General features: G+C 38.8%; 1 protein-coding gene across 2 annotated transcripts in view; it reads right to left on the bottom strand.

Moving 5' to 3' along the window:
• The window catches only part of TTLL5 (tubulin tyrosine ligase like 5), a 117,517-nt gene that overhangs the window by 77,844 nt on the left and 26,674 nt on the right, over positions 1–12,999 (bottom strand). For both annotated transcript variants that reach the window (XM_079309549.1, XM_079309548.1), the window contains exons 13-19: positions 9,350–9,431; positions 8,412–8,473; positions 7,632–7,723; positions 4,733–4,774; positions 1,842–1,955; positions 1,367–1,458; positions 703–765 (exon numbers count right to left, since the gene is read on the bottom strand). In XM_079309549.1, the coding sequence (XP_079165675.1) occupies positions 703–765; positions 1,367–1,458; positions 1,842–1,955; positions 4,733–4,774; positions 7,632–7,723; positions 8,412–8,473; positions 9,350–9,431 (547 nt within the window). The remainder of the gene's footprint in view (positions 1–702; positions 766–1,366; positions 1,459–1,841; positions 1,956–4,732; positions 4,775–7,631; positions 7,724–8,411; positions 8,474–9,349; positions 9,432–12,999) is intronic.

Raw genomic sequence — 12,999 nt, 5'->3', positions numbered from 1 at the left:
AGAACTACTCTTTAGACACATCCCTGAATGTACACAGAGAAAAAAAAAAAAAAAAAAAAACACATACAGTGCTGATGCAGGAAGAGCTTCTGTAAATATAGGCTCCTTCCTCAGCCACCTTGTCTTTACTTGGTAGTTACTTCATAAAGGATCTCAAATTTGCACAAGCAGAATTTTGAGAAGGAAGGGCATTAAACATGCAAAGACACTGCATACAACTTTCAGTGGAAGCTTAGCTAGTGGCATGAACTGTCATTTCCACCCAACCACAACCCAGAAAAAGAATAATCAAACCATGATTGCATGGGTCAAGACATAGGGATACTAAAATGCTGGAGAATCAATTTCAGGGCATACTTTACATGAAGACAAGCTTCAATGGGATTTGAAATTTGAAACAAAAGGTAAGCCAGGACCACCTATAATCTCTTCTTAGATAAACCTAAGTGCTTGAAGTTTTTTCATGTCTACAGTAATATTAGTACTCCAACAATTCCCATGTCTTTTGAGTGTTATCCTTTTTGCCCTTGGTTTCAGAAGAGCAATACAAACATATGAGGAACAGTCACTGGCACACTAGAGAAGAGATAGACACTTATCACCACCCCTATAAGTCCCAGATTTGTGTTTATAACATTGGGTAAGTGAGGAATCAACTCTTTTTGTACTGTTTGTGTCCCCAAACACAGAAACTTTTTCTACCTGTCTTTAAACAGACGTGTAGCCAGCATATAGTTCATTGTTGTCTTGTGCTCTAGAAAAGATCTAGGTTTAAAACAAAACAAAACAGGATTATCAAGACAGAACTCAATCCAATGAAAGGCAGCATAATACAGGAATAAATGACCTCTAAAACAACATCCCAGAAGGGGATTCAGACAACATGCTGCACCACAACAGAAAAGACAAAGAGAGCTATTATTTCTCAGCTGAAGCTCCTAGTGATGCAAGAGATGGAGAAAACATTACAGACCAGAAAAACAAATGTAGGAAAGTGTAACATGGTGTAACTTTCAGAATGGGTGAGTCCTATATGGTGTTTATGGCCTAATGACAAAAACACACCATATGCAGCTCAACGATGTAAAAGTAGCTAGCAAAAAAACAGAAAGGAAGACACTTGTATTCTAACAGAAAAGAAATACCAAAAATAATGTCCAGCAGCTTTCCATGGGGTGCAGTTATGCAAAGCAGCAGCTGATAGAAAACAAGGGATCAGAAAAAAGAATATTCAACACTAAAATAAACTCTGCCAAAACTTTCAATACATCTTCTGAATGCCAAGATAGCTGATCTGCTCATATCTAACACAGAATATCCCTCAACATGGAGCATCAGTGGCACCCTATCAGATTTCTATTCTTACCCATAAAGGTCCCATGTTAATGGGGTAGGGAATATCCGGATGAAGCCTCCTCTCCGTTCATATTCCTCTTTCACTCGCCGAAGAACTTTGATCTGATTTAAAAAAATATATAGAATAGCCAGTAAAATAGATAACAATGAAAAATGAACCTTCCAAAAATCTCTGAATTCCAGAAAACAAGACAAAACAATTCAGTCCTGCAAATGGTCTGGGTAGATAATGACATCCTTAACGAATTTTGCCTTGCATTTAAATTCTGAGTCTATCACTGCCTCAAGCACATCTCTGCTTGGCATGATTGAGGGCAAGGGCAATACCAGCAGTAAAACTCAGATCCTGTTTCAAATATTATACTTCTTCTGTCGCATTTTTAATTTATGTGCACTTGCTCTTTGTTGAGAAAATAACCCCACACACTTCATGAAAGCCAAGGTAAATAAAAGTTATTTAATAAAATAAATAAAAGCCTCCTTACCTCCTCCATGGTGAGGCCTAGCACAGAGCTGCTGTGCCTTCCTGTTGCTTTTTCCCTGCCTAAGGGCACCGAGTTTTTAACTTCAGCATCACTGGCAGACAGAGGACGGGAACGCTGTAGAGACAGTGTGAATCCGATTTTTTTTTCCTCTCTCAATTTATATATTAAAAAAAATTACATTCAAATTCTAGGACACCATTCCCACCAGGATCTATACTCCAGAGTACTACAGCCAGAATTCACAATTCCACACCCCAGCTGTTGAAGAGTGCACACTCCAGATGTCACTAAGTGTGAGTATTCAGATTCTTAGGTTTTAGCACAGGAGGCACAATTCAGGCATGCATACTCCCAGTATTTACACCCCTGGCCCCTTCCAGAAAAACAGAAGACATACCAAAAGCAGCAAAGTCAGAATGCCATACAGGAAAATCCTCACCCAAGGGGCATTAGAGCCAGAAATCACAGGACCCAAACAGACTTGGATTTACACATCAATGGTAACAGAACTATGATTCTCTGCTCTAGCTGTGTTGCTACACTAAAACAACAGAACTGCAATTCCCTGGTGAAATAAATGTTGCAGAGAAATGTTCACCACCTGTTATTCTTTTTTTAATATACTGCTGAACATCAACTTGCTACTTCTCACGCTTAACAGACACATCCTGCAGATGTACACAGTTGCATCCTGCAAATTTGCATAAATATGCAAATTTTTAAAATAAGAAAAGCAGTAATTTGCAGACAGTGTCAGTAACATTATTTTTAACCTGATAGGCAGTCCTGGCCAATTCTAACAAAAGGGCAGGAATTCAAAATGTCTTCAAATCACTGGGATTATAAAATTTTAAAATCCAAGCAAGACAGAAATCTTTGAACTTGCTCTCAAGTACATTTAAGATGGTCTTAGGCTCAGTTTAGATAAACTACCTCTGTAAAAACAGCACTAAAAGAGTCTACTGAGAAGGTCTAAATCATTTATGCTAAATTCAAAGTTTCTTTTAGCTCTATACTGAGCAAAGAATGCACAGAGAGCCTTAATCTAGAAAGAAGAGAAAAACATGACAGAAACCTTAAGGTGGATAAGTCCAGGAGAATATCCCATACTGCTCAGATACAAAAAAAAAAAAATCCATGGTAAGATCAGGATGCATCTTTATTTGTAAAGACTATAGGAATGGAATTCCATTCTCTCCGTTTCATTAGAAATGGCAAGCAGCTATTCAGATCTGTAGATGAAGCAACAGCAAAAGCAACAGGCATTGCTCTAGAATAGGTTATACTGCAATGATTGGCACAGAAAAATCCAAAGATAAAACAGACATAGCAGGTGCCAGCTGAAACATTTTTAAGCCTAACTAAAACTGATTAAAAAGAGAAAAGACAATCTGGATGAGAAGGCAGGAGACACAAACATCTGCAGAAGAAATAAAAATGCCAGCAATAAAACAGGTTTGATTGATGCTGTAAATGGCAATTAGCTGAAAGACTTATAGTCTTCCTTTCTAAGCTTTCTTCCATTTCAAATCCACTGCTCAAAAACTTTGCTTAACAACTTTCTCTAAAATCTGACAGGTAACCTCCTTTTAAAAACCATTTCCTGCCACTACCATAACAATCCATCATCACGTGAGAACTGCTGCCCAAAGAGATTATTACAGGAAATTCTTCATGCTATTAAATTATCTGCTTTACTAAGGAAACACTTCTATGAAATCATCTCCATTGTATCAAAACAGTATACATGATTTCATTGATTACAAACAGTAAATGTATGTCAAGGTATATCTGACATATCTGACTCCTCCCTGAGAACAAAACTACATTGCTGCCAAAATACTAGAGAAAACTCTGTCTTTGCTGGAATTCCTGCACAAACATTTTTTTTCTATATTTCACTACAGAATATCTGGCTGTAGCACAGAAATATCTCCAGCTTCACTAAGATCTTGTTTCCTCTTTGACGCAGCTTATCTATAAAAGTATAGATAAATCCAACCACTCTGGTATATCTCCAAGTTCTGCAAGTATCCTTAGTTCTCAAATTATTATTCTAATTTAATAAGCACTGACAGCAGCTGGCACAAAGATCCTTCTCTACAAAACGTTGTTATTCAGTAAGACTTTCCTCTGAGCCTCAGCTAAACTTACTCAGAATGACAAAAAGTAGTGAATAGACTGAATCAGGTTCTCAAGATAATTCCATCTGTTTTATGTTCCCTTCCCAATGGGGAAACCCCATTAAAATATAGATATATATATCCCACTACATTTGTGCAGGAAGCCCAGCAGCAAAATAATGCCTAACATGTCCCCATATGGCCAGGTGCTTAGAATTGTAAACTAATATAAATTTCTCTATATGGCTTGCAAGAAGAGTGACAAACAGAACATTTAAAAAGGTGGATCAGTCTCAAACTAACAGTAGTCCCACATTTTTCCATTACCTTTAAGAAATCCTTCTTTTCTCTGCATCTATTTTGACACAGTTCACACTCAAATTTTTGCAGAGGACTGTCGCACAGAAAACAATTACTTCTCTTGTAGGGCCACCTGAATTTTGTCAGCATAAATTCTCCTGTGCTTACCTTACCATTCAGACTTGTAGCCTTAAAAACTTTGAGAGATTTGATCCAGCCAACCAGAACGCTTCACCTACTTTTTTTTTTTTAAGCTAGAAGTGATGTAAATATTTTTTCACCATTTGCTTTTGCCACATGGAAACATGCTGGTACCATCTCTTCATGTTGACTTCCCTCTCACTCCCCTGCCCTTGCCCCAAGCTACTCTAACTGGAAAATATATTTATGGACTAATTATGCCAAAACCATTGTACACAGTAACATCTGTATCCCTTACACGGGTGATGGGAGCTGCAGGGTACTTACCGATCTGCTGTTTGCTGTTTGTGACTGTGCAGACACAGAACGCTGCAAGAGACACAAAGAGAATAAAAATCTTGTGTTCTCTAAGACACTATAATCCCTGCCCAAGCTGATGAGGACTGGCAAGTACCTTAAACAAAGCAGTATAAGCAAAGAGTGGTGAGGCACTGGAACATGTTAGTCAAAGAAGCTGTGGATGCCCCAACCCTGGAACTGTTCAAAGACAGCTGGACTGGGCTTGGAACAACCTGCTCTAGTGGGGGGTGTCCCTGTCCATTGCAGTAGGGTTGGAATTTGAGAATCTTTAAGGTACTATCCAGTCTAAACCATTCTATGATAACTGAAGTTCAGAGATTAAGCTAACCTCTTATATCATCTCAGTTCTGATCTTCCTCATACCCTGTTCCCATTCCAAACACAGCACTTATTCTAACCTCAGATGTGCTCAACTGTGCAGAATGCATCTGGACATATGATTTTCAAAAGCACACTGAACTCAACTGTGATAACCAAAATTTATATTTTTGTAAAATAAAGTCACCCATATAAAAATATTTAATAGCTATGCATCAAGAAGAAACAGACACTGTCAAGTAAAATGGTTCATAGAACAGAGGGGGAGTAAAAATCCAGTAGTTTTGCAAGTAATTTCATTGAAATATCTCAACAGTATTCCAGTTCTTGTGACAAAACAAGATACTATCTAACATTCTAACACAGGTGTAGAAACATCAAAATGTCAAGAAGTACCCTGTATTACTTATCTGTTATCAGGCCTACAAGTAAAACCAGTTTAAGGACAGGGACAGGTTCAAAAAAAAACCAAAAAAACAATGATCATTGGAATTTACATTTTTTTCTTGCCTTCAGTAGTATTCAGGCTGTCTTCCTCCTCTCCAACACCCATGAGGACCAAATGGTGTAAGAAAGGATTCTCAGGAAACTTATCTATCATTTCTAGCTGTACTATTGACAAGTTCTTCTCTACAGTTGGTCTATTCAAAACAGATCAAGGTCCCTTCATTGCTTAACTGAAAGAGCTCCAACCCAAATCAACAAGAAGTTACAAAGGAAGCAGCTAAATTGTCCATTTCCCTAGAGGGTGAAATGCTCAAAGAGTCAAACCAAGAAATTGCACAAGAAACCTGCAGTACAATCTGGCAAATCTCAGAAAAAAAAGCAACCATCTCAAGGCAGTTATTCAAGAGAACTCTCAAAAGCAGTGGTACCAACAGTTCTTTTCCAAGCAGCAACTTTTAAAATTATTTAAAATGGCCTATGTGAACGATCAAATCTTAAGACATCATGAAGGAGGTAGGAAAAAGCAAAAGAGATTACGTATACCCTCTGCAACAGAAAATTGGAACAGGTACACAAAAATCAAAAAAACTGAGATAAAATGTATTCAGCAAAGAACAAGTTAAAACATTCTGAGACCATGGAAAGGTCATATTTATTTCCCCATATTTAGCTATGGGGACTTCTACTAAGGTACATCAGAAAAAAATGCTGTAAAACTTTATCACTGGATTAGAAACCTGTTCCTGTTAAACACAGTTTAGGGGAAACACCCTAATCTCAGTTCATAACCAATGCACTGTCATACAAATCTTTGCACTTTTCAACTGCCAGCCTTGCATCTCTTTGTGGGTATCTGTTAAGCAAAATGAAGTTGAAAGCCTCCTTAAAATTCAATATTTTACAACAGCATCGTTTTCTGAGACTGCCTGGTATAATTTTGTCCAATCATCAGGATCTGATCACATTACTCTAAGAAAGAAGGGTACTTTTTTGGAATGGTTCCTAATTTGTCTCATGTACCTTCTGTCTGCTACAAACAGCACCTATACAGTCAGAGAAATCCATATTTAAAGCACTATTCTATTTGTCTTAGAAGTTTCAGACTCAGATGTGCATCCTAAAGATACTCAAATCCCATTTTACCAGCTATTCACCTCTCTCACAGTGACTAAAGACCAAGTCTTACAAGAGACAATACTGCAATTTCTGTGAGTTTTCCCTACACCAAAATGGATAGTGTCTTGATACACTGCCACTGAACAAAAATGTTCCTAATGTTTTCATTTCCTAATTTGAGCTACACAGTCATGTTGCATGTCCATCAGAGCACCATCAGCTGCAGAGATGTCAGAGAACACTGTCTGCCTATTTGCCTGAGGAGAAATGAGTTGACAGTCCAAGTGACATAATAGATCTCCCTGCCTTTTGTGAACACTCCATTTCCACAGATATTTATGGAATCTGTTACATAGACAAAAAGACAGAGAACAACTGCCCTTCAACACTACAGTGCTGAGAAAGCACTACCTCAATAGAAAAGGCAAGGGGCAGCCACAGCAAGCCACATGAGGCCTCAAAACAGTGATCTACAGGAAAGAAAGTGAGATTCCAAAAGAGAATGGTAAAGAAGCCTTAAACTCCAAGTTCAATAAGTTGTTCACCTAGAAGGAGCCCTTGGAGACTTCATAAAGCTCTAGGTTTCTGGAATCTTGTTGTCCACAACAAAATCAAACTGGCTGAACAGCCCAGAACTCAGGTGTATCCTGAGTCTCTGAGAACCATAGAATGGTTTGGATCGAAAAGACCTTAAAGGTCATCTAGATCCAACTCCCCTGCCATGATGGGCAAGGAAGCTTCCACTAGACAAGGGTGCTCAAAGCCTCATCCAGCCTGGTCTTGAACACCTCCAGGGATACAGAGTCCACAAACTCTTTGGACATGTTTCAGTGCCTCACCACTCCCACAGTTCCAAATTTCATCTTCTGTACTTATGTTAGAAATACAGATAATCTTGCTCACTGCCTCTCACCCCTGTGAGTCAAATTCAATGAGAATGACTTTCTCCTATGCTCCTCAGCCAGGGCCTGTAAAAGTCACTTACCTGCAGCTTCTGGTATGAATTTCTTCTGACAGATTCAGATGAATGATAAATAGCCCGGCTTGACCGTTGGCCTGGATCCTGGCATACAAAGCCTACAGACACCAAGAGCCACATGACAACTTTAGGACAGACAAACCCTGAAATATAAATCTAGCATTCCTGTTTATACTCTTAGACTATACATGACCTTCTTGTCCCTGCCCAAAGACCAATAAGGATTCTTTTCTTTTTTATACCTTGTTTTGTTAATTCCTAAACCGTAATTGCATTACATTTTTTGAATAAAAACTTGCTTCAAGACCAAGTTCTTAAATCAATAAATGGGCTATAAATAGCACAGAGATAGACTTGGTTTTTTAAAGAGCTGAGCAGTGTACCTGATGACAATTCTATTTATTTCACTATTGAGGAAAATCACATCAAGCAACTAAATCGAGATGCAAGGTACACTGTGCTCTCAACAGTACTGCAATTCTAATAACCCAACCAAAACCCACAGTCAACCCAAGAAAAATGCATGAATACTAACCCTGAAAGCTAAACAGAGAGCAGTGTCTTCAAATACCAAATTAGAGACCCTTAAAACCACCTAAGCACCACAAACAATTATTCTAAAGTTGCAATGTCCACATATCACTTTTCAATGCTAAATACAGCTGCTCTCCTTAAACTAGAGTTTACCTCTATTATACTCATCTAGTAATATGCAGTTCATAAATCTACCTTTTCCTGGTTTTAAATGAGGGAAAGATAGAAAGATTTTTTTTTTGTTTCACTCACCTACAAGAGTGAACATATCTGAGAGCATGCTAGCTTTGATCTTCAGATCCAAAGGAGCATCACTGTCCCCACATGCAACAGAGGATAATAGGAATTATTTGTCTGGCATTAAATTAGAGGAATGCATCAGTATTCAATATATCTCCCAATATAATTTCTCTGCCTTCTTAAAACAGGCAAAAAACAAGAAGAAAATTAGTTGATTTTCACATTTATATGCAAAGAACAGAGAGCAATGGATTAATCTGTTTATCCTTTTTCCACATCTTTCAGTGTCCTAATGCAGACAGATACAGCTTTGTTTAAACTCTCCTTAGTACTAGAAACATTTTCTTTGAAAGTATGTATGCTACATTTCATGAAGTAGATACAAGTTGATGTTGTAGAATTCTTAAAAACCACACTTAACTATGTCTCTTCCACATAAAATCATAGGTGAGAGACATACAAAAATAAATCCACAATTTCCATTAGAGCATGAGGGTCAGCATAAGGGCAAAGGCAACACTTACTCTTCAGAATTTTTCTGATTAAGAGTACTAGACTGAGCCCAAGACCTCCTCCATGTACTCAAATAAAGGGTAACTCTGCTTGGACTCCAAAATCTTAAAGCTTCTATCAACCAAGAAGATTGAAATCCAACACAATATAGTCTGACAGAGCTCCAAAATTTATCTATGATGAGAGATTATGATGAGTTAACAATGATGACAGAAGAGAAATAATTAAAAAGTAAATGGAATCCTAACAGGGCTCTTTCAAAACCTATTGCTGCAATAAGTTTGTTTATCCAAAGCAAAAAAGCAAATTAGTATCCTCTCTGCCAATCAGCTGTGGAACAAAATCTGCAGGCATCACGTCCTCCTAGGACCACAAGTTTCAAGGACAGCCATCTCCAGCAATAGGCACTGCCTCATATTAAACTGGGAATCACTTACCAGGCCAGTGATGGGGACAGATTCACTTCCAACAGCCAGGGTTTCAGAGTGTCATCAATAAGGACATCAAAACCATATAGCTCTGAAAACACAGCAGACACTAAGTTCACCTACTGGATCTTTAAGCATTCAGGCAAGGTTTAACATTAGTCTCTGCTAGGTCATTTCTATCTAAATTATATATTTTAAATCCAGTAAACTCTCTAGGGATGAACAAATAACAACATTCAAGTGGCAATTTTCACTTCCTTAGAATCAAACTTAAATATATTCTGCCTGTGGGGGAAAGAGGGGAACAAAAATATTAGGAAAGTATTATATAGAAAAATAAAAACCTCTTTACTGCCCACAAGTTGTATTTCACACAGAACCCTACTACTTTCTACATAGAATTGACACAAGCACAGCAGGTTCAATTTACTTCTTCCATTCCACTTTTTAATTCCTTTACTCATTGCTTGAGTCTGCTAGAGAAAATCTTGCCTCCTACAAGCATCAGCTTCTTTTCAATTATTTCTGTATGTTTTCTGCAATATCCCCATGGGGTTACAACAGACTTCTCCTCAGCAACTCCTTCTACATGGACAACCTTCCATAACTTTTTAGCTTATTGACAGCTTGCCACTTTGCAGCAAACCACAACAGAAATATTTTTTCCTTAGTTTCTAAAACATTCATAACATATTACATCTGCTAGATGTGTTCTGCTCTACACAGGTCAGATTGAAGCCAGCTTCCCATTCCAAATCTGATTTTACCATTTCACTCTCGATACATGTTTTCTCTAGTTTGGAAAGAGTTGCAAGAAGGATGCTACACAGAGATGACTGTAAATCAGAAGTTGGCATTAATGCAACTTCTTCTTCCAGCATTAAGAAATAGACTTAATCATCAGGGTAACTTAAGCAATTTTTTTAAAAACCACCACTAAACAGGGTACTGGCAGAGAAGGATTTTCATGGAATTAACCAGTTCCCTAGTGCCTGAAATAAGAGCAGGAGAACTTTGCCATGTTTCTTTCCTTGAATTCTGGCCTTGGCCTTTTGTTGCCTGCCTGACACTGATGCTGGCTCTGGGGAGCTGGACTGACAAGATCCTCCTATGCAGACAGCTGTGCAAAAGCTCATCCAGCTTATAATGGGAAGTTAATGAGCTGAGGCAGGGGGAAGGCTTGGAAGGGGGGAAATGGCAGAAGAGCAAGCACTGCCTGCTCACTCTTCTAGAGTGTGTAGCCAGACATTGAATGGGAAACAAAACAGCAGAGAGTTAAAGAATTGGTTCTCTCTAAAGAAATGAGACATTTTGCTCTCTTGCTCCCCAGACAGGAATGGCTGCAGTTGAGGGAAAAGGAGAAGGTGGGGATTGTAAGTGTAAACATTAGCAAAGCATTTTGACCAGGAGAAACTTCTGATGACTTTAATACATTATTTCAAAACACAATCTCAGATTTGGTGAAGACCCATGACTATTAACAGCACAGAAAACTCAGCAGCTCATGCCCAAGGCAGAGAAGCAATGAGTGGGCCTGCAGCAGCTGCTGGTCTACAACCTCCCAGTCACAGTCAGGAAGCAGCACATTTTGTTTTGACTAGCTCCTGCTTCTTTTGCTGCTGGTCATTCCCTTGCTTGGCCCCTCAGAGGCCCTTTTCTAGTTTTTTGGCTCCTCTGACTTTGTCCTCCTCTCCCACACAATTCTCTTGCAAATTGCTTGCTCTTTAAAGCTCCATCTTTCCCGTCCAGTTATTCATTCTGTCCACCTCTTCAAATACACATGGGAGACCTTTTGACCTCTAACCATGCTGCTGGAGCTTCACAATCCTTTCCCTTGTGTCTGCCTTGTTTATTAGGACAATAAGTTCTTCATGGTATCCCTGCTAACTCAATCCCATTGTTAAACACAGATTCTAAAGCCACTTGCAATGACAGAATCTCCTAGGAAGTCTCCACTGCTGCTCCATAAAGCCCCAAGTTTCACATATTGTGAGCCATATCTACAAGCCCTAGACAGATGTCTCTGCTACCTCAGGGCATCAGGAGCTATGAAATATCCACGTTCTGGAAATTGAATCAAGCCTCACAGACTCCACACAGGACTAAGCAAAAAGATCTACTGAACAGTCAGAAGTTTACCCAGAAATATCTTGCTGGCCTTCTTTCACATTTATAAAATGTACTTGCTAGATAAAACACAGTAGTAGTAGTAGTATCCTTTCCACTGTGAAACTTCACTACCACTTGAAAAAATAAATACACAGGCAGGACAAAGATGTGGAGTCATACAAGCATAGGATAATCAAAAACATATCCTCTGCAATTACCAACTTCAGCAAGGCTGCCATTCCCCTCTGCAGAGAGAGCAAAGAGAACAACTGAAAGAGCAAAGCATGCCTCACACTGTGACAATGGTAGGTTCAGGACAAGCCACCTAGTGCACTATTGTTACTAAGGAAGAGCATAAGAAACTGACATACCAGGTTTCCATAGGGCCTCCTCTGAAGAGGACTTCAATCTGTTGCTTCTTTAAGTTCACATTTCAATGAGCACAGAAAATGTTGCTAACACTGGCTGCTGGCAAAAATACATGCTGCACCCAGCTGCCTTCACTTCATACCCTACTAAACCATCCCACAGGGAGATTTTTCACCGTGCCTGAAAGCAGGCCTTACTGCCTTTTGTACCCTACCCAGAAGTGCTTACTTCAGGAGGGAGAAAAATGCAGTCTGTAATCAGCTTGGGCATATGCAGCCCTATTGTACCTCCTGCTCCCACACTGAGATGTCATATCCCTCAAATAAGTGCAAAATCAGTCATCCTCTTAAAAAGAAGGCTCCAGAGGTAACCATGGACTCAGCTGGTGACCAGCTTCAGAACAGTGCAGTGATTTGGAGAGTTGCAGCATGCCCTCCTATGGAGTTACTTACTGGTTACAACTAGGAGCTTTTTTTTTTTTTTTGTTTACAACTAGCTTACTTTTTACTAGGAGCTTAATTTTACATAAGGAATTAGCTAATCACAAAGAACAAAACAGAGGTGTGGGATCACTTCGTTAACAACACTGCATGAGCAAGGCAACAAAATCATGAAGTACTTCCAGTGGTTCTGTGATGCACTTCAGAGGAACAAAACTGAGCATCCCAAGTCCTTTGAAAACTGATTACTACTCAAATGCAGTAAACAGCCCCCATTACATGGCCAAAATGGAACTCACTACACTCCTCACATAAACTGTCACCAGCACTCTGTTTTGACATTAGAAAAAGGACTATCCTGACCTAGCGCTCTCTAGGCATGCATTGGCAGCAGGAATCAGCCTGTCTCATCAGTCTTAGAAAATTAAGAAGCCATGAACAAATTTTCCTCCTTTAAATCCAGGAAACAAGTATATTATATATAAAAACACTTACTTGTGAAAGAACTGAAGGAGCACTGCAGCACGAAACTATTACAGAAATAAAGTGGGCAACCTCATTTGGACAAATAAGTACTTGTGATTTAATTTTTAGGAACAAAATGGCAATTGTACAGGACTCCTATTCCCTATAACAGCATTACAAGTACTAGAGTAGAATATAACTTCATTATATTTTTTTAGAAGTTTTCCAAACAATACCCATCTCTGCATCTGAATTTCAGATAAAAGTTTCTGAAAT

This window comes from Erithacus rubecula, assembly GCF_903797595.1.
Source record: "Erithacus rubecula genome assembly, chromosome: 6".
NCBI classification, from domain to species: Eukaryota; Metazoa; Chordata; class Aves; order Passeriformes; family Muscicapidae; genus Erithacus; species Erithacus rubecula.
The sequence above is the reverse complement of the archived record's forward strand: the minus strand, read 5'-3'. Positions and strand labels throughout refer to the sequence as shown.